This window comes from Delphinapterus leucas, chromosome 8, assembly GCF_059928025.1.
Source record: "Delphinapterus leucas isolate spDelLeu-1000000601 "Yukka" chromosome 8, BTC_Dleu_Yukka2, whole genome shotgun sequence".
In the NCBI taxonomy this organism is placed as follows: Eukaryota; Metazoa; Chordata; class Mammalia; order Artiodactyla; family Monodontidae; genus Delphinapterus; species Delphinapterus leucas.
This window is the reverse complement of record NC_143136.1, coordinates 80800034-80827986: the sequence shown is the minus strand read 5'-3', so window position 1 is coordinate 80827986 and position 27953 is coordinate 80800034. Positions and strand designations below refer to the sequence as shown.

The window sequence follows — 27953 nt, the reverse complement described above, 5'->3', positions numbered from 1 at the left end:
GTGCCCTGGGCTCCCTGTTTCTCCCCAGCTCATCCCGCCATCACAGGAGCTGGGCCGAGTCTCCGTGGCTTTCCCGAGTTGGACACTGACATGACTCTGGCTTCGTATTTCAGGTGCAAGTCCTCTTCCGCCGTCCCGAGTCCCCGCTCCCGGGCCCCCTGGATGAGTGACGCCTTGGTCTGCCATGGAAGCTGGCCCTGCCCTGGCCTGGCTCCTGCTTCTGAGTCTGCTGGCTGATTGTCTGAAAGCTGCTCAGTCCCGAGACTTCACCGTCAAAGACATAATCTACCTCCACCCTTCAAGTAAGACTCCGTTCTCTTCACTGCAGAAATGTCACTTGACTCCCAGTAAGATTTGAAAGTTGAAAAATGGCCGGCAGGAGGCAGCCTTCCGCTCAGGCGAAACCTGGTGATTTAATTGCGGGGGGGCGCGCATGCGACAGAAACATGCGTTGTGTTTTACCCTCCCCTTTTTACAGAGTGTTTGTATTTGAAGGTAAATTATTAGGCTTGTTTTCTCTGTTCCCTGTACCCTCGGTCGCTCTGATTCTGAACACCCTTTCCTCTGACTCTGCCAGCCCTCGGTCAGTTATCAAAGTCAACCACCAAGTCCCAGGAGGAAGGTGTTTGTAAAAGATCAGGCCTTTATAAGCAAGATAATAGCTGGCCTTCCTGTCTGTGCATCTAATTCTCAGTTTCAGCATAATAGCCTCCCGCCACTTCCTGTTCCCTATCCCTTTCAGTTTCCTGTGTTTAAGAATTATCTTGGGAGTGTATAATGATGTGTGTCCCAGGTTCCTTCTCTGGAGTGTCTGACTGCATCTATCTGGGTGGTCCCCATGGATTTTTGCTTTCAGCAAGAAATTCAGGTGCTTCCGCTGTTGCCGATATTCTAAGGATCACGCTTCGGGAAACACAGCAGCTTTCCTTCTTTACTGGTCACCATCTCTGTATTTATCTCATCTCTTTTACTTTTGCTTGACTCTCTGCTGGAATGCCCCTGAGCTGGGTATGTAGTGCGAGGGCTGACCTTTAGCATTCACCCCGAGGTGCATTACTCTTTTGAAATGTTCTGTTCGCCAAACATTTTTGAGCCTCTACTGTGTGTCAAGCATTGTGATCGGCGTGAAAAATGTAAAGGCAAATCAACCATAGTCCTTGCTTTTGAGGATCTTGCAATCTACAAGGTGGAGGCAGTCACCTGGACTCCTTCAATGCCACATGGTTAGAATATGTAACGTCTCCGTGTTCTGGTTGAATGAGAGGTGGTCCAAGGAGTGCACAGGGGCTTGGAGTCCACCTGACCTCGGGTTAGGACCTCCCTCAGCTGCTTCATAGCCTTCTGACTTGAAATAAGTTCCCTAACTTTGTGAAGATTAAATAAAAGAACGCATACAAAGCACTTAGCACTGTGAGCCATAGGAAATGCTCAATAAATGTTAGGGGAATCTTTAAAGTGTTGATTTCTATATTTCTAACTTGGTTAAGATGATACATACCCTATAGCATTGTTTTGTGGACTAGAAATAATATCTGGAAAATGCTAGCACATACATAACAGGCGATCAGATGCCTGTTGCTTATGATGTTGTGCTAATTGGCTCAGACAGTAAACTGAGGATGCTGAAGGTACATCACTAATTTTTTAAATCCAGATACACTTTTTTTATTTTAACATCTTTATTGGGGTATAATTGCTTTACAATGGTGCGTTAGTTTCTGCTTTATAACAAAGTGAATCAGTTATACGTATACATATGTTCCCATATCTCTTCCCTCTTGGTCTCCCTCCCTCCCACCCTCCCAGATATACTTTTAACCAGCAGCCAATAGTTTCTTTAGACTTATTGCTGTTGTACGCTCTCACCAGTATAGGCTGGTGCCTACTGGTTAGTTGTATGGAAAGCTTATCTAGCTGCTTGTTTTTGCAGGGCAGTTTATTTTAGTAACATTCATGAAAAGAAGGTGCTTTGATAGTTTCTCTGTTTTCTAAGATTGCATTTTGTTCTTTTCTCCAAACAACCATGCTTTTTTATTACAGTTGGTGGACAAAAACCTAGGTTTCAGTCTCTCGGGTTTGATTGCCAGGACTTTCAGCTTCTGCGGAATTCTTTGTCCGCTTCAGTGACAGACTCAGAAGTCGCTGGGCCTCAAAACAGACCCACGCCTGGCCTTCTCTGAGGCTGTGATTGTACACGCAGGGTGGAAAGGAAAATTAAGGGGGGTGGATTTAAGTGACCAAGAACAAAACAAACACACCCTGCTTGTGCCTCAGGGGTATGGTGGGTCAGTGCTGGCGGGCGTTGAGTGGACCTCTATTTGGAAAGTCCATTTCAGAATGGGATCTTTGAAGGATGAGCTCTGCCAGGCTGGAGGGGCAATCACCTGTGCTCTTTAGAAATTGATGGAAAAGTTCCATTCATGTGACCTATGTTGATTAAATATAGAGCCATGGCCTGGTTAAAGAGAGCTCACTGTAAACAAAGAATTGATGGAGTATTCTGATGTGATTTTGGAATATAGAGAAGGGTAGAAGCAGCTGTTCCTAAACTATGTTGTATGTAGATGATTCACCAGCAAGTCTGGGCTGAGTTCTCTTTCAGAGTCTCCATAACTGGTCACAAGGAATATAAGTTCTTGCAGAATTCAAGTTCCTGTCCATGGTTCCTACTTGGCCATAACTTTGTTTATTCTGACCACTTTAAAGCAGAGTTAACTTCACATTTCTCTGCACTATTTCAGAAGTTTTTGTTGCTGTTTGCTTGTTTTTACACTTTGATTTTTTAAACGGTCATGGTTGTCTGCCCTTAAGCAGCACCCAGTAGACTATGTTTAGAAGAAGCGATCTCTCCACAAATAAGCAGGTTTCTGTAGAACATAGACCACAAAAAATATATGAAGGAAACATGGGATTATTTTGATTTTGAATTATTAATATAATTGCCTCACTTTGTAGACGGAGACACAAACAGCTTTCCTGGGGTCGGCGAGTGAGCCAGATTCCATTAATATTAGATACTGCTCAGAACCTGCCCAAGGAGAAATGCAGTGATGCTGGAGATGTGTGAAGATACAGAAGTTTTCCACACCAGACAAACATAAACTCATTTCTCCTGGGCCCCGAACGGCCCTCAGAGATAGCAAGTGGGATGAGATTGGAACCCGGGTTGGGAAAGTTCAGCCTCCCATGACTAATCTCCTTTGCTCTCTGGTTCCCTAACCTTTGAAGTTTCTAAGCCTTTAAAAGAAATAAACTTTATGGCTTTCAAACTTGAGGCACTGTCCTCAGTAACATTCTTTTCTATCATGTGTACGGGGTTTTTTTTCTTTTTCATGTGAAAAATGATGAATTTCTTCCTAGCCCATGATTAAAATACCAAAGCCTAATAAAAACCTTTGAAGCAGGAGTTTGTATTAAGAGACATGAAGCTACTTATTTGGCTGTTAGACCTCGTACAAGATAGCAGAATTTAACATCCTAAGTGACTTCAACATGTTCTTGGCCTCCTTTTCATTCCTTGTAATAGAAATCTTTCCTGGGAAGTTCAGTTTTCCTCTGGTTGCATATTCTGAGTCTTTCCTTAATTATGTGGACCAAAGAGCTATCTCTCTACAGGGGGCTTGTTTATGCCCAGAAAGTGAGCCAGCGAAGTTTTCCCATAATTCTACACTACGTTAAGTCTTAGGGAGTGAGGGGACTTTCTAGAAAGGTACCAGGAAATGCACTTCTATCAGAAATATGTTCATGGTATTAAAATTATACTGACAATATGTTGTTGCCTAGCGGACTGAGAAGATCAATTTATTAGATTTCTAGAAATTTTGTACTTGCATCCAGTTTCCAAAAACAATGGAAATTAATTTGGTAAGAATGAAAAAGAAGAAAGTTTGGATGCATTACACATCAGCATACAGTTCAAAACAAGATTCTCTTCTCACCACGGTTTTGGTAACTGAAGGCCTTTGTCCTGGCAAAAGTTCCAAGGGATGGAAACAAAGACGAAATCTTTTCCGATGCCTTACAAATGAATTATGGTCGGTTGAACCATGGCTGACCAGGAGAGTTAATGGACAGATTATATTACAGGAAGTAACTGGGCACTTTGGCTTTTCTTTTTTTCTTTACAATAACCTTCTCTTGAGGGACCAAGGACTTATGCCCTGAAATACTTATGCCCTGAAATACTAAGCTTATTAACTCTGTGATCAGGAGCCAAATTAGATTCATTCGCAGCTGGGGCCACAACGATTTGAAACCCTACTTGCTCTGTAATGCTTTGAAGTAACAAAGAAGAAAACTGCACATCTCTTAGAAACCTCTTTCCGTCCTTTTGAAAAAAAACTTCTTTATCAGATTCAGTATCAGTTAGCAAGTTACTAGAGATAGTTGTTCATCTGAAGACCTTGTTTATTAGCTAAATATTTCCAGAGGGGGGAATTTGACCATTTCTTGGTATTGTGCTGTAATTATCGACTGAAAGCTGAGTCTGTTTTCAGAGATTTGTCACTGAAAAGGGTTTGATTATTCACTGATCAGTACTACCTGCCAAGGTGTAAATACAAGTTCCTATGAGCAGATATTAGACTGTCATTGTTGAGAATGCAACAGATATGAAGTTGTGGACTTAAAACTCACTGGAAAGGAGATCATTTGGTTAATTGGCAATGATACATGCTGATAAACACATTCAGAGATAAATGATTTTTAACAGAGCTTCATTTTGCTACCATAGTGTTTTAGCTCATATTCCTGTTTTAATTTTGACACACTTTGAGTTAATTTCAGAGTCCAGGCCTACTTGTATAAGAAATGGCAGTATTTAATTTAATATGTCACTAGTCTTGCAAAAGATAATTTTGAAGAGTCTATTAATCCAAATTTGGGAACACTACAACTTATTAGTGCTAGGCTTTCAATAAGTTTATTCTTGGAACAGCTGGATCGTCAATCTTCATTCAAAGTTCTTAATTTATCTCTTTGATGGGAAAGTTTCCAGGAATAGCTGATCCAACATTCCAGCTAAAAGTTTTACTGGCTGCAGTGACAGACAGATAAAATTGGATACTCTAGTGAATTAATCACACAAGCTGAAGTATTATGGTTGGCTTGCCGTCATAAACCTTAATGAATACGATCATTTTTTGAGAAATGCTGTTCTTTGACAAATTATATACATCTTTTCTTCAAAATTCCTGCTTTAATAATTCTACTTCAAATCTTACAAACTATTTTAAAGTTCTGTCTTTTACACTTATTTATATATTAAATAATTTAAAGTGGATAGTGAAACTATTTTTAATGTATCAAATCAGGATAATTTCCTAAAATATTTTGTATGGTTTTTAATAATGGTATTTAGAAAAATAATCTAATTAAAATGTCCATAAGAGTATTAATGCCTTTGGAACATGAGGACCTATTTATTTATTTATTTATTTATTTATTTTGGTTGGGTGCAGCATACGGGATTTTAGTTCCCCAACCAGGGATCATACCTGTGCCCCCTGCATTGGAAGCGTGGCGTCTTAACCACTGAACCACCAGAGAAGTCCGAGAACCTATTTATTTTAAATTCTTCAGGCATGTACTTACCTAAACTAGAATCTTTAACTCGAGTATAACCCACCTATCTAGGCAGTGAAGACATAAAAATTTTCTATGTGTAGTTTTACAAAATAGTTGATTTCTGTTTATTATAATTACATGATAGAGCATGTTTAACCAGAGCAAGTTTTCCTCATTGGGAATGCAGTCGTTGGATGGCTATGCCTAGGCTGCTTTCCATCCCTCATTTTTAAGAGGATCCTTGCTCTCAGCATCATTCTGTTTATGAACTTGAGTCACCAGCCACTAGGAGGAACATAGAACTCTCAAATGGGCTCATTAAAAGTTTCAGTTACCTGTCTTTTTTAGACAGTTTATGACTTTTGATCATGTTAGGTTATTGGGTATTGTCAGAGTCAGCTCTGTGAAACATTACAAGCAAATGCGAGGATGGGCAGCTATTCTAAGCAAGATGAAAATCAAAGTTATATCTGGCCCATAATTCTGGCCTTAAGCTGCTGCCTCCTCCTTCATTTATTTTTGATAACATACTTAATTGGTTCCATGTGGGCAAAGTAATTTACCCTGAGATGATTATTTCCGCCAGTGGGACATGCAGGCTCAGCCATCTGCGAGGGAGAACAGTCGGCTCCTGCAGATGAAGTGTTTGCATGTTTGCAGCTTTCAAAGAGGCCAGGTAGTTTTACAGATTAACACACACACACACACACACACACAAGTTCTGTCTGTGAAAGGTGAAACTCTAAGCAACAAAGTAAGCAAATGATTAAAACTAAGCACCAAGTGAAAGTACATCAGGGAAAAGGACAGAGATGGCCTGGCCAGACGTTCCTTTTGGATCCTGGTCCTTAATTACCAAGGAGACCCTGGTATGCTGGGCACTCTCCAGAACCTGACTCCCATGGATGCATCCTGCCTGAACACAAATGCAAGGCAAAGAATACAAGTACCTGGAGGACAATCCCTTCAGAAGGCAGGAAGAGGCAGCTCAGGAGTGGGGAATGGAGGGGAAAGATAGGAGCAGCTTCCTGGAACATCCCCATGTGCCCTCAGCACTCTGCCCCGAGACATTGGCCGTGGGCCCCCGGGGCCCCTTAGGAGGTTCACCTCTGCACAGGCAGCATGTATCTTAGCAATGAAGACTCTTAGCTGGTATTTGCTATCCCCTGAGACTCTTAACCATATCAGGTCCAACCAGATAAAATTATACGATTGAACCAAAGAAATTTTATAGGTAAGAAATGATCAAGCATCAAGAAATTTTTAATGGTTGATCCTAATATTTATATTTATTTACACGATGATATGTCTACAGAAGTTGACACATAAAAGTAAATCATAGGAAATCCAGAGTGCCTTTTTTTAATTGACATTTTTATTGAGATTATTGTAGATTCATCCGCAGTTGTAAGAAGTAATATACAGAGATTCCATATGTACTTTACCCAGTTTCCCCCAATGGTAACATTTCTTAAAACTGTGGAATAATATCACAACCAGGTTATTGACGCTGATACATTAGTCTACAGGTCTTATTCAGACTTCCCCCGTTTTACTTGTGTTCATTTGTGTGTGATTCTGTGTGTGTGTGTATGTGTGTGTATTTAGTTCTACATAATTTTATCCCCCCGTTTTACTTGTGTTCATTTGTGTGTGATTCTGTGTGTGTGTGTATGTATTTAGTTCTACATAATTTTATCACATGTAGGTTTGTGTATCCATCACCAAATCTAGACACTAAACGGTTTCAATAGCACAAGGATTCCTCCTGTTGGCCTCACACCCATGTCCCTCTGACTCTCCCCCCACTACCTGGCAACTGCAACCCCTGGCAACCCCTAATACTTCCTCCATTTAAAAAATTTTCTCATTTAAAAGATGTCACACAAATGGAATCATACAGTATATAACCTTTTGGGATTGACTTCTTTCACTCAGGACAACTTCCTGGAAATTCATCCAGGTTGTTAAATGTATTAATAATTCATTTTTATTGCTGACTAGTGTTCCGTGGTATGGATGTACCATGGTTTGTTTAACCTTCACCCATTGAAGGACATCTGGGTTGTTTCCAGTTTGGGGATGTTACAGATACAGTTGCTATAAACATTTGTGTACAGATTTTTGTGTGAATGTAGGTTTTCATTTCTCAGGGATAAATGCCCAAGAGTGCAGCTGCAGAGTCATATGACAGTTGCATGTTCAGTTCTTTAAGAAATTGCCAGGCTATTTTGAGAATCCTTTTTAAAAAATAAAAGTGTCTCACTTCACCATGCAGGATTCTGTGCTCAGTCTAAAAATTTAATCTTCTCTCTTGATTTTTTTTTTGTAGCCACACCATATCCTGGTGGATTTAAGTGTTTCACCTGTGAAAAGGCAGCAGACAATTATGAGTGCAACCGATGGGCTCCAGACATCTACTGCCCTCGAGGTAAACTCTCAGTAGACACACTGGGCTGCCCAGAGCTGTCTACGAGTGAATGGCCTGTTGACTATGATGCATGTATAGAGAGAGGCATGCTTGCAATCTCAACCACTTCTCTTGTCTAAGGCTCTTAGTAGATCTTTTATGCCACATCAGTACCTTATCATCAAACATTGTCAGAGACATAAACTGGTCCATAGACTTGCCCCCTTTCTTATGAAGCATCGTTGGAGCTCCAAAAGAGGTGAGTGATACTTCTCACCCCCAGGCCCAACAAATGCCAGATAAGAAGAGAACAGCCAGCCTGTAATCCACTCTTCGAAGCATTAGTCATTGCCTAGTAACTTCCTTTAAGTAAAAATATGAGTTGCTGTTCATATAAAGATCCCATTTATTACATATCTTGCCAGAGGCTTCTATCCCGAGACTGCATGAAAGCTAGAATTCTCAATGTCATCATCGCACAAATAAAAACCCTGAGCTTTTTAAACTATTAAGTTCTCTTTGAGGGATAAGATGAATGCCCAATCAAAGCATGAAATTTTGACCCAAAGGCCCATTTCAAAATGAAGTAGATGCTTCATATTCATGTTCAGATCTCTTTTATCCTATTGAATAAAATAGATGGTTATATTTAGATATGGAGTCACTGTTAATTGGCTGTTTTGTGTTTGAAGGAAAGTCGATTCATTTGATGGGGAGGTGATAGGATGGGATATTTTATTGACAAATGTTTGAGCGTGTAGTTAGATGGGCTTCGCTGCTGATCTAATTCAGTTGTTAAAATGACTGAACACAGCAATACCAATCTGTTATTTTTCAATGTAACACAAGAGCTCTTCTACTCACCCCAGCAGAAGGCACTCTGTTTCCGCTGGAGGACTGAACATCAGGAGAGCATGGAAACCGCAATGAAGGACAGGTGTCAGCTACCTAATCCGGTGCTATTTATTTAACCCATGAGTCTCCACCCAGACTGCCCAGGAGAAATACCTGTGGGTCTTTTCAAAACCACCTGGACCTGCGTCCTGCCTAGACCAGTGGTTCTCAAACTTCGGCATGACCATCATTCCCTGGAGGGCTTATTTAAATACAGATCTCTGCCCCTAGTTCTGCCTTCCCCCTCCTTCCTATAGGTCTGAGATGGGGCCTGAGAATTTGCATTTCTAAAGCATTCCACAGTGATGCAGATACTGCTGGTCCGGAGACCAGGCATTAAGAACCACAGCTCTAGACCAACTGAACCTACGTCTCTGAGGTTAGGGCCCTGCACCAGTGTGTTTAAACAGCCCAGGTGATTCTAATGAACAGTCAGGGACAGAAACCACTGGGAGCTCCTCTCCCCACTCATAGAAAGCAAAATGCACTGTTGTCATTTCTAGGTTCTTCTTATTTACTTTGAGGAGTAGAGAATGTTGGTAGGGTCCCAAAAGACCACAGGAAAGAGAAGAATGTGGAGACACTGATGATCGGCTTATTCATAAGCTAGGTGTCCAGCCATCCAGGTAATCAAAGAGAAGTTCCAGGCTTCCCTGGTGGCGCAGTGGTTGAGAGTCCGCCTGCCAATGCAGGGGACATGAGTTTGTGCCCTGGTCCGGGAAGATCCCACATGCCACGGAACGGCTGGGCCCATGAGCCATGGCCACTGAGCCTGCGCGTCCGGAGCCTGTGCTCCGCAACGGGAGAGGCCACAACAGTAAGAGGCCCGCGTACCGCAAAAAAAGAAAAAAAGAAAAAAGAGAAGTTCCATCCGCGTTGCTTTCTGCAGTCACGCACTCACTCCGGAACCAGCGGCGTTCTCTAACATCACCACTACAGGGTGAACGTTTGGGCGGGTTGCTGACGGACCTGATTAAACCACTGCTTCTCAGACTTGGTGGCACATTGAAATCACAGGTGAAAACACCGATGCCTGGGCCCATTCCCAGAGATTCATATTTAAATGGTATGGGTGCAGCCGGGCATTTGAATTTTTGAAAGCTCCCCCCGGGTGGTTCGAATATGCAGCAAAATTTGAGAACCACTGTAAACAGGGACTCTGGACAAAAGCAGGATAATCTGCTTGTGTAGCCAATAACCTTTGGGCTGGTTCCTGCTAGGACAAAGCGGGCAGATGAGCTTTTGAAGCTGTTGCCACTGGTTAGAGCTACTGTACAGGAAACGTGACAGCGCTTCTCTCCGTATTGCCCTGGCAGAGATGATACAAAGGAAAAGGAGGTTTTGTGAACTGGTGCTTTCTTGGGCCTTGGGCTGTATTTCACAGAGGCCCAGTTTCAAGTCTGAAGGTGTACAAGTCTACCTCTGTCACAAGGGGAAAACAGAGACCGTGACACTCTGCTTGAATTCTTCTCTGGAAATGAAGAAGTTCCACCTTGATGTGTTCTTTCGAGGTCAAAATCTATCCTTCTGAAGTACAGACACCTGGAAGTATCTCAGGTCTTTACACAATTTCTCCTTCTTCCCTTTTTTATCTTTTTGTCCTGACATTTATAGGAATACATGGAAAGTGATGCCTTGAGATGCTTGCCATAGAGCCACCGTGCCAAACCCTCTGGGGGATTATGCAGCGAAAGATAGGAATCAAGTCTCTTCTTTCAAGGACCTGGCAGTTTAGCTGGGAGATAAGATCTGAACATATCACATGTCAAAAATAGCAGGACAAAGGCATGTGCCAGAGGAAACATGGCATTAAATGCTTGGGAGTTTAAGGGAAGAATTGCAGTTGATGGGGGTGAGGCGGCCAGTGACAGCATCCCGGGCTGGGGAGATGGCAGCAGCCCGACAGGTGGGCAAGGCGGGTGGCAGAGTGAAGGGAGCATATCTTCCAGGAAGTCACTCAGAGCAGAGGCATGGAGTGTACCCATGTGGGCTCAGTGGACGGGGGGAGACCTGAACTGGGTGTAGCAGAATATGCTGGGGAATAATAGGAGCAGGACAGGGGAGCCAGGCTATTTTTGTGGGGCCTTGAACATCAGGTAAGGAGAGAGGACTAGCGCTGTAGACTGAGAAGAGATAATTCCTTCTTGTCCAGCCACGTTTGCCACGAACCATCAACATTTTCTCTGGGTTCTCTCCAGATTTTTTTTAGCAATGAAAATAATGCTATTATTATTAGATTAAACTATAAAATGTGTCTACTGAAAACTACTGAGTAAGCCTACATTTTTTTTTTCTGTTTATTATTAGTTTGTTTGAAGCAGCCGTAGGACTATCAACAGGCTTGGTAAGGGCAGCTCAGTAACTGCTGTGGAAAGATGTCCTGACTTTCTGGGACGTTCCTCGTTTTCTGTTGGTTTATTTTGTGATCTATTTAACGAGGTTTTAGTTATCACACGATGTGAAAACAACTGGTTGAAAGTGAAAAAAACCATTTCGTGTAAATATTGAATTTTATCTCTGTGGAATAAGCTTGCATCCCAGATTGCTTAGGAGATTAATTGAATTTCAAGTTCCCTGTCACTCTGACTTTCGAAATGTGTGTTATGTAAGTACTTCCTCCTCCATTACATTGTTATTGACTTTGGCGCCTACAGATTCATGGGACCGTACTCCCTCCCGGAAGTGAGAATTTAAGATGCCCCCCAATGATGGACTGCCGTTGTTCACCTCCTCAACTTCCATTTAGTCTTCGGCCCCTTCCTTTGCAATAACCTTAATTTCATCAACTGCTCATTATAAATCAATGCAATTTTCTTGCCGCTGTGAACCAGAATGGTAAAGGATCTTGAAATCATATTCTGTGAGGGACCAGTTGAAGGAATTGGTGAAGGCAAATGAGAGTTGAATGTCCCGTGTTCAGGTCCACATGGTTTTTGCCTGTGACTTTTCTCTGTGCTGAGTGATTAAAAGCTCCCTGAGACAGGGACTGTCTAAGTGTTTATTAAGAGTCTGTAGAATTAAATGTCAAGTCAAAAACGTGCAGTTTTTTAAAAGGCTTGTTCTGTGGAGGATACCTAAGCCGCTAAGGATTTTATGTTCCTCCTTAATTATGAAGTGCAGATGCCTCCCTCAAAGGCAAAATCTTCACTGGAAATTATTGCTGATATAAAGTCAGACCAAGAGAAATCTTGAGATAGAGGGATGCGTATCATTTTAGTTCCAGCTTCTATGCTGTTCACTGGTTTTCTGTGAAAGTAAAGAAAAATCTGAGCATGTCCCTTGGTGGCTCTTTCTATATTTGTTATGTGGTATAAGCAGGGAATATACATGTAATCCCCAGTTCAACTGAAGACAAGCCCCGCGGTTACAGATTTTCAGGAAAGACTTCTTTATGTCGACTTTTTTCAGCCCAAGCCCAGGCTGAGACAGACAGCGTTTTCATTGACTTTACTTAAGGGTGCATTTTTTTCTCTTTTAGGCAATGTTACACATAGGATATAGCCCTTCAGGGTTTCTGCCATTATACAGGGGTCTCTACACTACCTCTACACCCCATGAGGACCCAAGGCCTTGCATCTTCTTATCGTTTATCTATTAACCTTCCCCTCTCCCACCAGGGTAAAGAATTCAGTACCTTCCTCAGTGTTGGCCCCTGCGATTTCCCTTACTTTCTGGAGAGTTCATTTGTACGTTTACAAAAGGTATTGGTTATACGTTATCCAACACTTCTGCCTGCTGTGTAATGAGGTAGTGTTCAAGCGACCTATCTTGTCATATTGCTAAATGGAAATCTTAGACTTCCTCCTTTTTTATAAAGCAAAACTTTTAAAATTAAAGTTTAACATACATTCTGGAAAGTCCACAGATCATAAGTGCACAGCTTGTTGAATTTCCCCAGCATGAACATGCAGTGTATCTGCCACTCATGTTAAGTCGTAGAACCCCAGAAGGCCACCGGGGCCCACCAGGCTTTACACCCCACCTCCCAAAGGTAATGCAACTGTGACTGCCATGCAGATTTCTATAAATGGAACCACACAGAATGTCCTCCTTTCTTTCCCACATTCTATATGTCAAACTCATCAGTGTTTTTTTGAGTCGCAAAGTCATTCTTTCTCCCAGAAGTACAGCAGATCATTTTATGAATATACTAAAATCCATCCATTCTGTTGATAGGCATTTGGATTGCTTCCATGCACAGCAGTCTTGTACATGTCTTTTGGTGCGCGGATATATGCATTTCTGCCAGGTCTATCCCAGGTCCCACACCCCGGACAGGCGGTACTCATGCTTTGCCTTTACTGGATTTTTTTTTTTTTTTTTGTGATACGCGGGCCTCTCACTGTTGCAGCCTCTCCCGTTGTGGAGCACAGGCTCCGGGCGCGCAGGCTCAGCGGCCATGGCGCATGGGCCCAGCCGCTCTGCGACATGTGGGATCCTCCCGGACCGGGGCACGAACCCGTGTCCCCTGCATCGGCAGGCGGACTCTCAACCACTGCACCACCAGGGAAGCCCTCTTTACTGGATTTTGCCTAACAGTTTCCAGAGTTGCTCTACCAACTTGCAGTCTCTCCAGCAGTGCCTGAGAGTGCTGGTTGCTGCACAAGCTTGCCAACACGTAGTATGGACAGAAGCAATAAAAGCTAGAAGTAGATGGAACGACGCTTTTAAAGCACTGAACACATACAACTGCCAACGTAGAATTCTATACCTAGCCGGTCAGCTCCCCTCCTCTTCCACACTTCCCTTGTCTCCTGGCTTCCTTGCTCACTCTGCATTCCTGTTTGCGACTCCCAATTCCCGCTAGACCGACAAAGGTTCTGCTTAGCTTCTCGGCCCCTCAGCAGGGCTTTCTGCCTGTCTTCTCAGCCTCTTCATGTGTGCAACTTCTGATCAGCAAGTGCCTCGAGGGCAGAACAGGTACAGGGTGTTGGGCTCAGCTTACTGTGTTGCTGGTTTTGCTGGTATCTTGTTCTTCAAATCCTATCTGCCTTGGTAGCTCACCTATGCTTTCATAAAGATTTTTGTTGCTATTTTCATTTTATCCTACCATTTCTTGGTTCTTCTCAAGTGGCATTGGAATTCTCAGAATCACTCTTCAGTTAGAATTTTTCCAGCAACTTTTTAAACAAAAGTTCTTCTGTCAGCCTAAGCAAGATTTTTTTTGTACCCTGAGAGCATCTGACCTACTCTAATTCAGTGTTTTTGACTAAGTATTTTCTGTTAACACAGTTGCCTCAGATAGGAAGCATCCATTTGATGCTTTTGCCTGTTGCTTTGATTTTAACTACTATCCACCGTAAAGTCCTGTTTATCCTCACTAGCTTTGCATCCTTTTCCAGCCACCTCCTTGGCCTTTGTCTGGAAATAAAAACATTGCTTTCTGAGTTTCAGTGATATGCTTTAAAAGAGAGATTCCTCAAGTGAGCCTGTCACCTGTCCTTAAGAGCTGTGGATGGTGTTTTTAAAAAAGAGAGAAGTATCTGTTTGGTGGTTTCTTCAAGAGATGCTGACTGCAGGGTAAAGGGGAGCAGTTATGAGTCAATCTGGTTGATAAGTATTTATTTTTAATTTCTGCCTTGAGAAATTTATTACTTGGGAAAGAAAAGAAAAAACTAGTCACTCAGTATTATGAGAGATTCGTCCATTTTGTTAGATCTACTTCTGGGCCGTTCATTCTCATTGCTGTGTGAGTATATGCCATAACTTATTTATTTATTCTACCATTGGGCATTTTTGTAGTTTCCAAGGGTTTTTTTTTTGTATAAAGAATTCTTCTATGAACATTCTAGTACTTATCATTTTTGTTGGCTATACATGTAAGGGTGGAATTGCTGATTCCTAGAATATGCATAGGTTTAGATTTAGTAGATCCTGGCAAATAATTTTCCAAAGCAGTTATACTGTGTGAAAGTTGCACAACTGATTGAAATATAGTATTATTTCACTTTCAAATTTGAAGAGATCACTCAAACTACAGAAATGGAAGAGGTGTTATAGATATCATAGAACTAAGTTAAAATGTTATGATTTGGTTCAATCTTGAGTTGTAGAAGTCAGGTACATGTATTCTTCCCACCCATCCATCTCTATTCTTAATACATTAAGCACCTGCTATATTGTGCAAGGTCCTGTGCTGTATTTGGGAAGCGGGGGTGGCAGGGAAATGCAGACATGAACAAGAATGGACTTTATTCTCAAGAAGATTATAATCTTGAACAGTACATCTTAACTGGGAGTGATTTTGCCCCTCAGGGGACATTTACTAATATATGGAAACATTTTTGGTTGCCACAGTTGGGACTGCTACTGGCATCTTGTGAGAAGAGGCCACAGATCCTGCTAAATATCCTGCATTGTACAGGTCAGTCCCCCAAAACAGAACTAGCTAGCTCAAAGTGTCAGAAGTGCTGAGGATTTTTGGAAAGACAGAGCAGATGTATTTTTATATTCTTCCTTCTAAGTTCAACTAAAATCCTGAATATTATATATATGAAAAAAAAAAAAAAGACTCTGAAAGATGGAGAGAAAAAGGCAGACTAGCTAAGGACCTCAAGACCCAAGGAGGTGAGTTGCCTGGGTTTTCTTTTTGTCCCATATTTTCCAGACTTGGAGATGAAGAAGCTGGCAACCTGGAAATGCCACAAGTACCAAATAAATAAATTCCAACGAAAGTTAGTTCTCCGTAGCCAAAGGACCAAGAAGCGGGTAGCCCAGAAAGACAGAAATCTTCTAGACAATAATCACTCTACTCCAGCCAAATACCACAGAAAAAGAAATGATAGGTCCCTCCCCCCAAGCTAACAAAGACTTACACTTCCACACTCAACAGGCTGTGATGAGACACACCAACCTCTCCTGAGATGCTGTCAGAAAAAAGTGAATAGGAGAGACTTTTATCCCCCCTAGGTGGTAATGAGGCCTCTCCCATGGTGTCAGTAGAGACCATGTCTGGGGCCTGGACTTCTACCCTCATCCAGCAATAATGACATTGTTCTCCCCCTCCCTGTTGGGGTTGTGTCAGAGGAGGCCTAGTGGAGAGTCAGGACTCCACTAGTGCCCAGTGGTAATGAGGCCACACACACACATCAGTCGAGGCCATGTGGGGATCATTAACAAGGTACTTCTACCACTCTCAGCCAGCAAGGTATCATAGGAGACCTAGTGAGGAGCTGGAAATCCCACTTCCACCCAGAAATAATTAGGAGAGCCCTCTCAGCTGTGAAAGGAGACAGAGTAGGGAACCTGGACTTGACTGCTACCTAGCAGTAATGAGGCAGCAGCCCCCCTTCCCCTACTGGGACTGTATCAGAGGACGTTAGCTAAAACAGAAGGTTTAAATAAGATCCAGATGACTATACTACCCAAAGCCATCTACAGATTCAGTGCAATCCCTATCAAACTACCAATGGCATTTTTCACAGAACTAGAACAAAAACTTTCACAATTTGTATGGAAACAAAAAAGACCCCGAATAGACAAAGCAATCTTGAGAAAGAAAAACAGAGCTGGAGGAATCAGACTCCCTGACTTCAGACTATACAACAAAGCTACAGTAATCAAGACAGTATGGTACTGGCACAAAAACAGAAATATAGGTAAATGGAACAGGATAGAAAGCCCAGAGATACACCCATGCAAATATGGTCCCCTATCTTTGATAAAGGAGGCAAGAATATACAATGGAGAAAAGACAGCCTCTTCAATAAGTGGTGCTGGGAAAACTGGACAGCTACATGTAAAAGAATGAAATTAGAACACTCCCTAACACCGTACACAAAAATAAACTCAATATGGATTAAAGACCTAAATGTAAGCTCAGACACTATAAAACTCTTAGAGGAAAACATAGGCAGAATACTCTATGACATAAATCACAGCAAGATCCTTTTTGACCCACCTCCTAGAGAAATGGAAATAAAAACAAAAATTAACAAATGAGACCTAATGAAACTTGAAAGCTTTTGCACAGCAAAGGAAACCTAAACAAGACGAAAAGACAACCCTCAGAATGGGAGAAAATATTTGCAAACAAAGCAACTGACAAAGGATTAATCTCCAAAATATACAAGCAGCTCATGCAGCTCAATATCAAAAAAAACACAACCCAATCCAAAAAATGGGCAGAAAACCTAAATAGACATTTCTCCAAAGAAGATATACAGATTGCCAACAAACACATGAAAGGATGCTCAACATCACTAATCATTAGAGAAATGCAAATCAAAACTACAATGAAGTATCACCTCACACGGGTCAGAATGGCCATCATCAAAAGCTCTACAAACAATAAATGCTATAGAGGGTGTGGAGAAAAGGGAACCCTCTTGCACTGTTGGTGGGAATGTAAATTGATACAGCCACTATGGAGAACAGTTTGGCGGTTCCTTAAAGTACTAAAAATAGAGCTACCATATGACCCAGCAATCCCACTACTGGGCATATACCCTGAGAAAAACATAATTCAAAAATAGTCAGGTACCACAATGTTCATTGCAGCTCTATTTACAATAGCCAGGACATGGAAGCAACCTAAGTGTCCATCGGCAGATGAATGGATGAAGAAGATGTGGCACATATATACAATGCAATATTACTCAGCCATAAAAAGAAACGAAATTAAGTTATTTGTAGTGAGGTGGATGGACCTAGAGACTGTTATACAGAGTGAAGTAAGTCAGAAAGAGGAAAACAAACACCGTATGCTAACACATATACATGGAATCTAAAAAAAAAAAAAATGGTTCTGGAGAATCTAGAGGCAGGACAGAAATGAAAACACAGACATAGAGAATGGACTTGAGGACACGGGGAAGGGGAAGGGTCAGCTGAGACAAAGTGAGAGAGTGGCATGGACATATGTACACTACCAAATGTAAAATAGGTAGCTAGTGGGAAGCAGCCTCATAGCACAGGGAGATCAGCTTGGTGCTCTGTGACCAACTAGAGGGGTGGGATAGGGAGGGTAGGAGGGAGTCACAAGAGGGAGGGGATATGGGGATATAAGTATACATATAGCTGATTCACTTTGTTAAACAGCAGAAACTAACACAACAATGTAAAGCAATTATACTCCCATAAAAATGTTTAAAAAAAAGATCCAGAATGTCATAACATAATACCAAAATGTCCAGGTTTCAATAAAAAAATCACTTGTTGTACCAGGAAGATCTCAAACAGAATGAAAAATGACAATTAATAGATACCAACAATGAGATAACTAAAAGGATGTTAGAATTACCTAACAAAGATTTAAAGCAAACATAATAAAAATGTTTCAACGAATAATTACAAACAAACTTGAAACAAATGAGAAATAAAGTCTAAGCAAGGAAATAGAAAATATAAAGAAGAACCAGATGGAAAGTTCAGAACTGTAAATACTGCAACTGAAGTTAACACTGAGTGGATGGGTTCAACAGTAGAGTGGAAGAGAGAGGAAAGAATCAGTGAACTGGAAGGTAGAACAATAGAAATTACCACATCTGAACACCAGAGAGAAAATAGATTAAAAAATTTAAACAAAAACAAGCCTCAGCGATCTGTGGGAGTATAACAAAAGATTTAACACTGTGTCACTGGAGTCTCAGAAGAACAGAAATAGTGCAGAGCTGAAAAAAGTACTCAAAGAAATTATGGATGAAACCTTCTAAATTTGGTAAAAGATGAAATCCTGCAGATTCAAGAAGGTGGGTGAACCCCAAAGAGGATAAAACTAAAGAAATCTACACAAAGACACACAGACACAGAAAGGAAGTGAAGAAAGAAGGAAACTTGGAACAGCAGAAAGGAAGAAAAAACATGGTAAGTAAAAATATGTCTTTGACAATACGATTGTCTTTTTTCTTTTGAGTTTTCTAAATTATGTTTGATGGTTGAAACAAAAATTGTAATGCTAATGTGGTTCTAAATGTATGTAGGGGATTGCTGAAGACAACTATATTACAAACAAGAGAGGGTAGTAAGACATGAACAGAGGTGAGGTTGCTATACTTCACTCGAACTGATAAAATGATGCCAGGAGACTGTGATGAGTTATGCATATAATTTAATACCTGAGCAACCATGAAAAAACACACAAAAAAAACCTATACAAAGAGATACACCCCAAAACCCTATAGATAACTCAAAATGGAATTCTAGAAAATGTTCAAGTAACCCACAGGAATGCTGGAAAAAGAAAATAGACAAAAAACAAACAACCCAAAATAGAACAAACAGAAAATGAAAATTAAAATGGCAGAATTAAGTGCTACATATAAATAATTACATTAAATGTAAAAGTAAAACGAATGGATTGGCAGAATGTACTAAAACACATGACCCAACTATATGCTATCTGCAAGAAACTCTGTGTGTGTGTGTGTGAATTTCATAAAAATTGTATTCTCCAATAGTTGATTAAGCTCTCTTACCCAGTTCTGATTTTAGTTGAATGCCAGTGAGTCTCAGAGTAAAAGACTTTTGTTTCACAGCCTCTGGGAATTCCATGCAGTTGTGGAATATGAGATATAGAGGCTGAAAGTAAACTGGTAGAAATTCAAATCCATCTTTTATCTTTTAGATAAAAGTCTTTGAAATCCTTTTAGTGTGAAGTTATCAGCAGGCTTGATTCTCATATAACCTCATTACTAACTCAAGGATTATTCAAAATGCATGGCAAGCAGGGCTCTGGGGCTGAAACTCAGTTTTTATTAATCCTACCACCAGTGATAAGCCACATGTGGTCCACCTAGTTCTGCTTGGGAAATTCTGCCTGCTTGCCCCGTCCTCTCACCCCGCCTTGGAGATCACAATACAAATTCAAGGCTTTCGTAAGTTATCCACTAAAGAAACTGCTCAACCTTGAGCATTTCCAAAACTTATTGAACCACAGAACCCTTTTCCACGTTAACATTTCACAACTCACCTTGGGGTTTTGCGAGGTAAGAATGGATATTTTCAAGTGATTGATGCTTCAGATCTGAGGTCTTTACTGCTGCAAGTAACGGGGTACTCTCAATATATCTTTGTTGTATGGACTGGACTCGGTGAAGTGTAAGAAAAAATTCTTATCCAGTCTCATCACTGATCACCATTTTCGCCCCGGAATGGCGAGAATTGGCTTACTACGTATTGGGCTTTTGCATATCATCTTGAAAAAAAAACAAAAAAAACAAGGTTCATCAGTTGTTTCTACTTTCACATAATGGGATAAGCTTCCAGTTCATAAATTAAAATAGAGTTTGTTATGGACATAAAAGTATGAACAAAAAGTGGTTATATCATGTTCACCAATTGTTATTTTAAGGCTTATCCTTAAAACAAGATAATTCAATACTTGAGGGACAAACCTGATTTCCAAAACTGAAACCATGAAATGATTTACTTATTCCATAAATGTATGATCTTATCTGCTCAGATTTACACTTGGAGCAATAAAACCTCTGGCAGCTGCTCCAGCTGCGGGAAGAGGAGACAGGAGATAAGAAAGTGGCTTTCTTGAATGTCTGAAGTGGGAGTGGGGCTAAGAAAGGCGTCCCTAGCATGGCCATTAACATCCAAGTCTGATACTAAAGAAGTAAACCAGTCCTCTTTGAAAGATGTGGTAAAGCTCTCAGGGCACTGGCCTCCATTTGTTAAACCCCGCTAAAGTCTTAAAAAATAAATAAATAAATCATGCCATCTCCTCTTCATCAGAAAAACAACCACTCCAATTTTGAAATATTTTCGAGCTTTGGGAGAATCATTGCCAGGTGCAAAACTTTCAGGTTTTCTTGTGAGCTTATAGAGTGACCTTACTTTTACCCCACTCCAAAGAGCCCCCAGGATCTTAAGCAAGCTAGGGACTGCCCTCACCTGATCCCAAGTGATGAAATTCTGGTCGGGGGGCAGTGTAGTGACAGCGTTTGGGGGAGGGCATTGACACAGACTCAGTTCAGGTACACATACCAATGTTGGGCAAGTCTTCACCCTTAGCGAGACTCAGGCCACTCAGGTTCTGTCGGGCGGGGATGTCTAGGAAGAATATTAAAACCCCTGATTCTCATGACTCCCAAGATGTGTCTGTGTGGTCTGTATTAGCTCATTCTCAGGGCCGAAAATCCCTGAGCTTTCTTCTGTTGATGTTAGCACTTTGGTGAGGGGAATTTTTATTGCCTAATAAATAATATCATAGAAGGTCATAATTCCATATTAGCCACGAAATATCCAAAATGTATAAAGCATGAAAAGTTCAGTCCAAGATATGGATGAAAAACACCTCAATGACATTTCTTAAGAATTATTCTTTTTGGGCTTCCCTGGTGGCGCAGTGGTTGAGAGTCCGCCTGCCGATGCAGGGGACACGGGTTCGTGCCCCGGTCCGGGAAGATCCCACATGCCATGGAGTGGCTGGGCCCGTGAGCCATGGCTGCTGGGCCTGCGTGTCCAGAGCCTGTGCTCTGCAACGGGAGAGGCCACAATAGTGAGAGGCCCGCGTACTGCAAAAAAAAAAAAAAAAGAATTATTCTTTTTTTTGTTTTCGATCTAAAAGTGGAGCAGGAACTTTCTCCTAAATCCCAGACTTAGAAAGCTGAATACCACCTGGAGGCCTTAAAGAACTACACTGACAAAACCATTTTTCTTTAAATTGCAAGTTAAAAAATTCTCCATAGAATTTTGGACGAAATCTCACGTTTTCAGACTCCTAAGCTTAGAGGGACTCTAGAAACTCACTTCATGGTCTTCGTCTGCCTTTTTGGAAAGATACTGAAATCACGCTGGGGAGAGATGGTGAGACTCCTCAATCTGGAATACCTTTCTTGTTGGGTTGGTTATCTCCTGTCATGAATTGTAGGATCCAGCTATGCTCATAGGCAAGAAGTTCTCTTTTGGATAAAGTCATTTTCTCCAGATACAATGAATCTATTTTTAATCATTCTGTCTTACTTGGAAATAGCTGTTTCCCAGTCGTGTGTGTGAGCACACACACACACTTGGACACACACACACACACACACACACACACACACCAGTCTCCCCTATAGTCTTTTCTCAATTTGAAGATCTTTGTTACGTGCCTCACTTTTTTTCTTTTAACCTCGTGTTCTTTGAATGTTTTCACCCCTTCGTCTTCCTGAAATTTACTATGACTCTCACATCCTCAATCATCGCTCCAAACCTCTCCTCCCCTAAAAATAAAAATCAACACAGTGGCAAAATGTGTTGGAAGGCAAAGAGTAATACCACTGGGTCTTGGTTTATGGAGATTTTATGGGCAGAGAGACCAGTATTCTTCAGAAGGCCTCCTTTCTACCTCGGTGAAGTGGATCTCTCCAAGGAGATCTTTGGGACCAGATATCAACTTAACACAGCATATGTTCCGGATGCTGTTAGATCCTAGTGTCGACACACCTGTTTCTCTTTCAAGCAGGTTGGGCTAACATTTCCCATCTCAATTAAAACATATTTTCTCTGTTGACAGAGACTAGATACTGCTACACTCAGCACACCATGGAAGTCACAGGAAACAGCATCTCTGTCACCAAGCGCTGCGTTCCTCTGGAAGACTGCTTGACCACTGGCTGCAGAGACTCCGAGCATGAAGGCCACAAGGTCTGGCAACAAAGCAAGTGACAGGACAGCACAGTCAGGCTTCCTCCTCTCCAGGCGCCCACCGGGGTTCATGAGCCAATCCTTACTCCCTGACGTAGGCTGGCTTTTGACTGTCTTTATACCGTTATGACAAGATGCTTCCTTTCCTGTTGGCGCTAAAAGAATAAAAATTTATACTAGGGCACAGGATAACTGGTATAAATTATGTAAACACAAGACCAAGAGGGTATTGGAATTACTGTAAGCCCTTTCTTCACTCAGAAGAAAGTAATAAAGTTACCAAAAGGGACAGGAGCAGGGGGCCAGTTATGCCCTCATGGTAGAGCATTGCAGATATACTAACAGTTCAGTCAGCTGAAGATGGCCAAGGCAATTTAGCTTTGATAACTTTCTGTAAAGCGGGGTTCATATCTCTATTGGGATGCTGATTTGGGGAGGGTATCTATTGGCTCCTGAGTCATTTGAGCAGGTGACAAGAGGACCATCTCCTTGTGGGATGCCTCCCTCTGGTGCCTGGTCAGAAGCACTCAGTGTAAAACAAACTTAGAAGGCAGCCTTGCCTTCTATGGAGAAGGAGAATATAGAGACTCAGAGAAAGGCAGCCTGACTCATGGTTGGAGTGGGGGATGCTCCTGACTCTCTCGCCCGTCGTTCCGAGCTGGCTGTACCTGTGATCTTGTATATCAGCCCTTGACCTTTATTTGGAGGCTGCCCACTTCTCCCCATCAGGCTGCCTTCCTGGTGGTTGGGGGCAACTCCCACTCTTACTGTTAGTAGGGGCTTCTTTCTCTTAAGAAGACACCCAATTTTCAAGTAACTTGTCAAAAACACAAAGAATTATTTTTTTTTCAGTTCTACTGAGAAATAATTGTCATACATAATAAGTGAAATATGAAAGGTAATCCCAAGGGTTTTACTTGACCTCCCCCCTCCCCCAAGCTAAGCTTGGCTCTCAGGTTATAGTGGCTACTGTAGCAAAGTGGAAGCTATAGATCAGAGAAGTGATGTCATGTGCTCAGGTGATATAGCTAGTAACAGAGACAGAATCCAGAGTCACTTCTGACCTCTAGTTTCTCTCCTCAACATTATAATGTCGTCTTAGCCCATGTCAACTGTGACCAAACTCAGACCTCTGCAGGATAATGACTGTATAGGACATTAAGCATCATAGAGTTTTTAGAACATTACTGTGTATATGAATCACTTGGGGATCCTGTTCAAATGCACATTCTAAATTCCTCAATTTGGTGCAAGTTTTGAGATTCTGCATTTCTAATAAATTCCCAGTTGAAGCTGAAGCTACTGTACTTTGTGTAGCCAAGGCCTAAAATAATTTCTGTCTATAACCCTTTGGGGTTTATTTTTTCTTATGATGCGTGAGGAAAGCAGTATAAAGCAGGAGTAATTGCATAAATGAAAACCCTCCAAACTTTAACTCACCCACTGGGATGGAGCTAATTATGCAGACAATTCTAATGAAAGGAAATACTTAAGTTTAAATTCACTGCGTTGTAGCCACTTCACTTTCACTGTGAAAACTTGGCAAATGAACGTTTACCATGAGAGTGTCTCTGAGAAAGGTAAGTATTACAAGTCCCATTTCATAGATGGAAGAGCTGAGACCTAGGAAGACTGCAAAACTGTGTAATAACCACATGGTAGGATGTCAAAAACAGAATGCACATTCCTAGAATTTAGTCTGGGGGACAGGGGTTTATTGTGATAAACTAGGTGAAATTTCATCCCACCCCCTTAAATGCAGGGTTGGTGTCTCCTTTGTAAAACAGGTAACTCTCATTTGAGTCTTGCTGTGAGGGAGACAATTCCTTCAAAAATCTCTGGCCCCCTCCCAGACCTGCCAGCTTCTCATCACCCTTCTTTTTCTCTTCCTTTCTTTCAGGTCTGCACTTCCTGTTGTGAAGGAAATATCTGTAACTTGCCGCTCCCCCGAAATGAAAGTGATGCCACATTTACCACAACGTCACCCATAAATCAGACAAATGGGCACCGAGGCTGCATGTCAGTGATAGTGTCCTGCTTGTGGGTGTGGTTGGGACTCACATTATAGCAGCTCAAAGGCACCATGTGTCGTAACGATCCATGGGGACTTGGAGGGTCCATAGTCATGCATGAGGCCTGACAGTAGTCACACATGTGAAACCATAACACTCACGGATGTCTTCACGGCCAAGCACTTCCACTTACCACGGGGAACAAGCATTGCTCCAATGTAGTCATTTCAAGTCCAAGACCTCATCAAAGCAGCCTGCCCCCAAAACAGTCCCTGGGTTCTATACCATAAACCTTTGTTTCCCCTCCAAAAAATAGCTCTGCATTTACTGAGATTTGGGGCTTTTAGTTTGGAATACATGCACGAGCCACAGGAGGTCCTGCAGCCCTCTGAGATGTTAGGCATATGTTATATGGACACGTGTAGATCTGTGTTCTTCAGCAGAAAGGTCAATGACCCCTGGTTTGAGTGGTCCAGTCATGAATTCATTTATAGCTTTAGAGTTTTAAAACTTTGATTCCCAAATGAATGGACTATTTCCTTGGAGAGTCTGACCAAGTCCCTAGAAAACTAAGAAGCAGTTTGTCCATTTTAATTGTCCCAATACTCTTCTCCCAATGGCGGGACTCACGGGACATAAAAAAAAAAAAGGCAATCATAAAAGTTTTTTTTGTATGGGAGGAGAGGTGGCTGGAGAAGGATTTTTCCCAACTTAATGGAACTAGCACCCATAAGGTGACTGTTTATCCCTTCATATAATTGGTGAGATTGGCCTTGATTTGGCACCTAACTGTGCTCCATGAAATCCTGGATTCTACCTGGACCAATAGGTATCCAAAGAGGCTGACAGCAGTATGGGGCTATTTCCTCCAGCCATGAGGTTCTATTCAGGCATAGCTAATTGAGACAGAGAGAGGATTTCAAAACGAAAGGCAGATGTGCGGGGTTGATCCGAGTTCGTTGTGAGGGCGCAGTTAAGTGTCTCTGCCAAACCTTTCATCTGCAGTTTACACTGCCCCAGAGCCTTCTTTGTTCTCCCTCTTCCAGATCCCCAGTGACTTCAGGGAGAAGGCTCTGCATTAAGTTGTCTCAAGATTGATAGGAAAAGAAGATGTAATATCCTAGGATGAGAAGTAGGTGGACCACTGGAGTGATGGCGAGACTAGTAGAGAGACCCAGTAAGATGTTTTTATTTTTTTCAGATGATTGCTTTTGAAGTAAATGGTAAAACTTTCACCATCCTTCCTATATTTTTGGCACCTCCGATTTTTTCTTCTTCCTTATAAATCATTTATACAATATTTATTTTTGTATGGCATAACTAGAGACTAAAATATATTGTAAAAGATTCTTTATTCTGAACAAAATGATCGAATTAGAATACATATTTTTCAACAGTGGTAGAGCTTGTAATATATGTTTGCTGAAAGTTATCTATAATACTTGCACCAGTGTTGAAAAAACTTAATTTATGTTGTGAGTAAGAGTAATGTGTTGGCCTCAAGGTTTTTGCTCGTGGTTTTCTCAGTGGTATTGTCCCAGAAGTATTCGGGTGGTGACCATCACTGGTATGAGTTTCTCTGCAGGGTTAGGGGGTGTATTTCCATGAACTTCGGTGGAGTCGTTGCTGATCAGGAGGCCAGTGTTGTCGGGGTCCATCTGCCCTGCAGAGGAAAATGTCTCAGGCTCATAAAATGAGCCCCCCTCAGGGACCCAATGTGAACTGATGGCAGAAACTCTGAAACAAAATCATCTAAATTGCATCAAAAAACCTTAATTCAGAGTTTGGTAGGTTTATCAATATGTTGCTTACAACTGGGGCAGGGGACGTAGAGGGAGAGAGAAAGCAAGACATTTACTAAGCACCTCTTATGTGCCAGACGCCACAGTAAGCACTTTACATGAGTCGGGTCATGTAATCCCTGCAAGAACCCTGTCAGGAACGTTACTAGTATTTACACGTTACAGATGAAGGTACTGAGGCTCTAAGAAGTAACATGAAGCCTTTCCTTCCAGTTTAGGTTATATGGGATGAGGTGGGATGGACGAGGAAGGGAAGGTGGAATTGCCACCCCTAGGAAGACTTCCAGGCCTGACATCATGGGAATTTGTCCATTTTATCATGTAGAGTTTGTCTAGTCCTGCTTCTATAGGATGCCATTTGTGTGTGTCCCCAGACAATGTTTTCTCTTTAGGGGGTGTGGGTATGGCTTCCTCATTCATTCCTTTTGCTGTCAAAGAGGAGGCAGGTTGATCTTCCATCTGAAGATGCCATAAGACAATGACAATTTGATGTATATACCTACAAATACATTTTTGTGCATGGGTCACTCTCCACTGACACCTTCCAAGTACTGCATGTGATTAAAATAAGAGATAAAGTCCAAATCTTGGTTCTTAATGAGAAGGCACCACTCCAAAGCCTCCCTGATGGTGTGTAGGGACCAGATCCACAATGGTGCAGACTCATCTACCACCAAGGGGGGTCACTGCAAATTCCACACAGATGTGGCTACATGTACCCCATGCACCTGTCAGAATGGCTGGTGTTTCATTCTCTTCAAAGAAAGTGGTTTGCTCACCATTCCCAGCCTCAAGGAGCCAAGGAAGGGCCATTCATGTGGAAGGCCCAGGACTAGTCATCCATCTGACTTTTCTACCGCATTAAGCCTTCCATTAAATCCTACGGTTGGTGACAGCTTGAAGTGCAAAGAGCCGCGATGTGTATATCAACCTGTGTGCCATTTATTTATTTTTAGACTCCCCACAGCGTTCATGTCATTATGGGATTAATGCCTAAATTTTGTAAATATTGTACATTTTGTAAATCAATGAATAAAGGTTTTAAGTGTATCTCACTGGGCTCCTCCCTGCAAATGCACATAGTCAGTGATTAAGGCATCCAGGTTATGTACAAGGCATTGACTGGGTTTAGTGTCAAAGGGAACTTCCTTCCAGGAGCTCACTTTTTCATTGTATAGACAAGAAATACATGCATGAAAAGACACAAGACAATTCGCCCATGCCAAATGATTCATGCAGACAGTAAGTGCTGCAGAAAATCAAAGAAGGAAAGATTACCAGACCTTTTGATCAGATCTGCACTTTCCCTAGAACATTTTCTTTGTTAAATCAGGAAATATAAAATGGGGTGTGTGTGTGTGTATCTATATATTTAAGTACTATCCCATTAGCAATTTATTTTCAAATTTTATTCTATTCTTGGGGTCAATTATGTTAGTGCTGATACAATAGAAAACACTTTCCCTTGATGGTTTCTTCTGCCACAGGAAACAAATATTTGACAAGCATAAATGTCATTTTCATCTATGCAGCAAATTTATTGCATTTTTCTTAGTAAAACGATAGACATTGAAAATGACCTTGAAAAACTCCAGCTCATTTATGATTCCTGGTTATTCTTTAACACTTTTTATGTTGAAATTTCCAGGGAAATGCATGTTTTCCCCACAGTTAGAGGTTTTCTATTAGGCTATG

General features: G+C 41.6%; 1 protein-coding gene across 1 annotated transcript; it reads left to right on the top strand.

The window, feature by feature from the left end:
* Nucleotides 1-51: 51 nt before the first annotated feature.
* Nucleotides 52-27367, top strand: LYPD6 (LY6/PLAUR domain containing 6). The gene is given in 4 exon segments (XM_089916831.1): nt 52-302; nt 7898-7996; nt 22314-22477; nt 24345-27367. Coding segments are annotated over 4 exon segments (549 nt in total). The 5' UTR covers nt 52-184; the 3' UTR covers nt 24513-27367.
* Nucleotides 27368-27953: the final 586 nt, after the last annotated feature.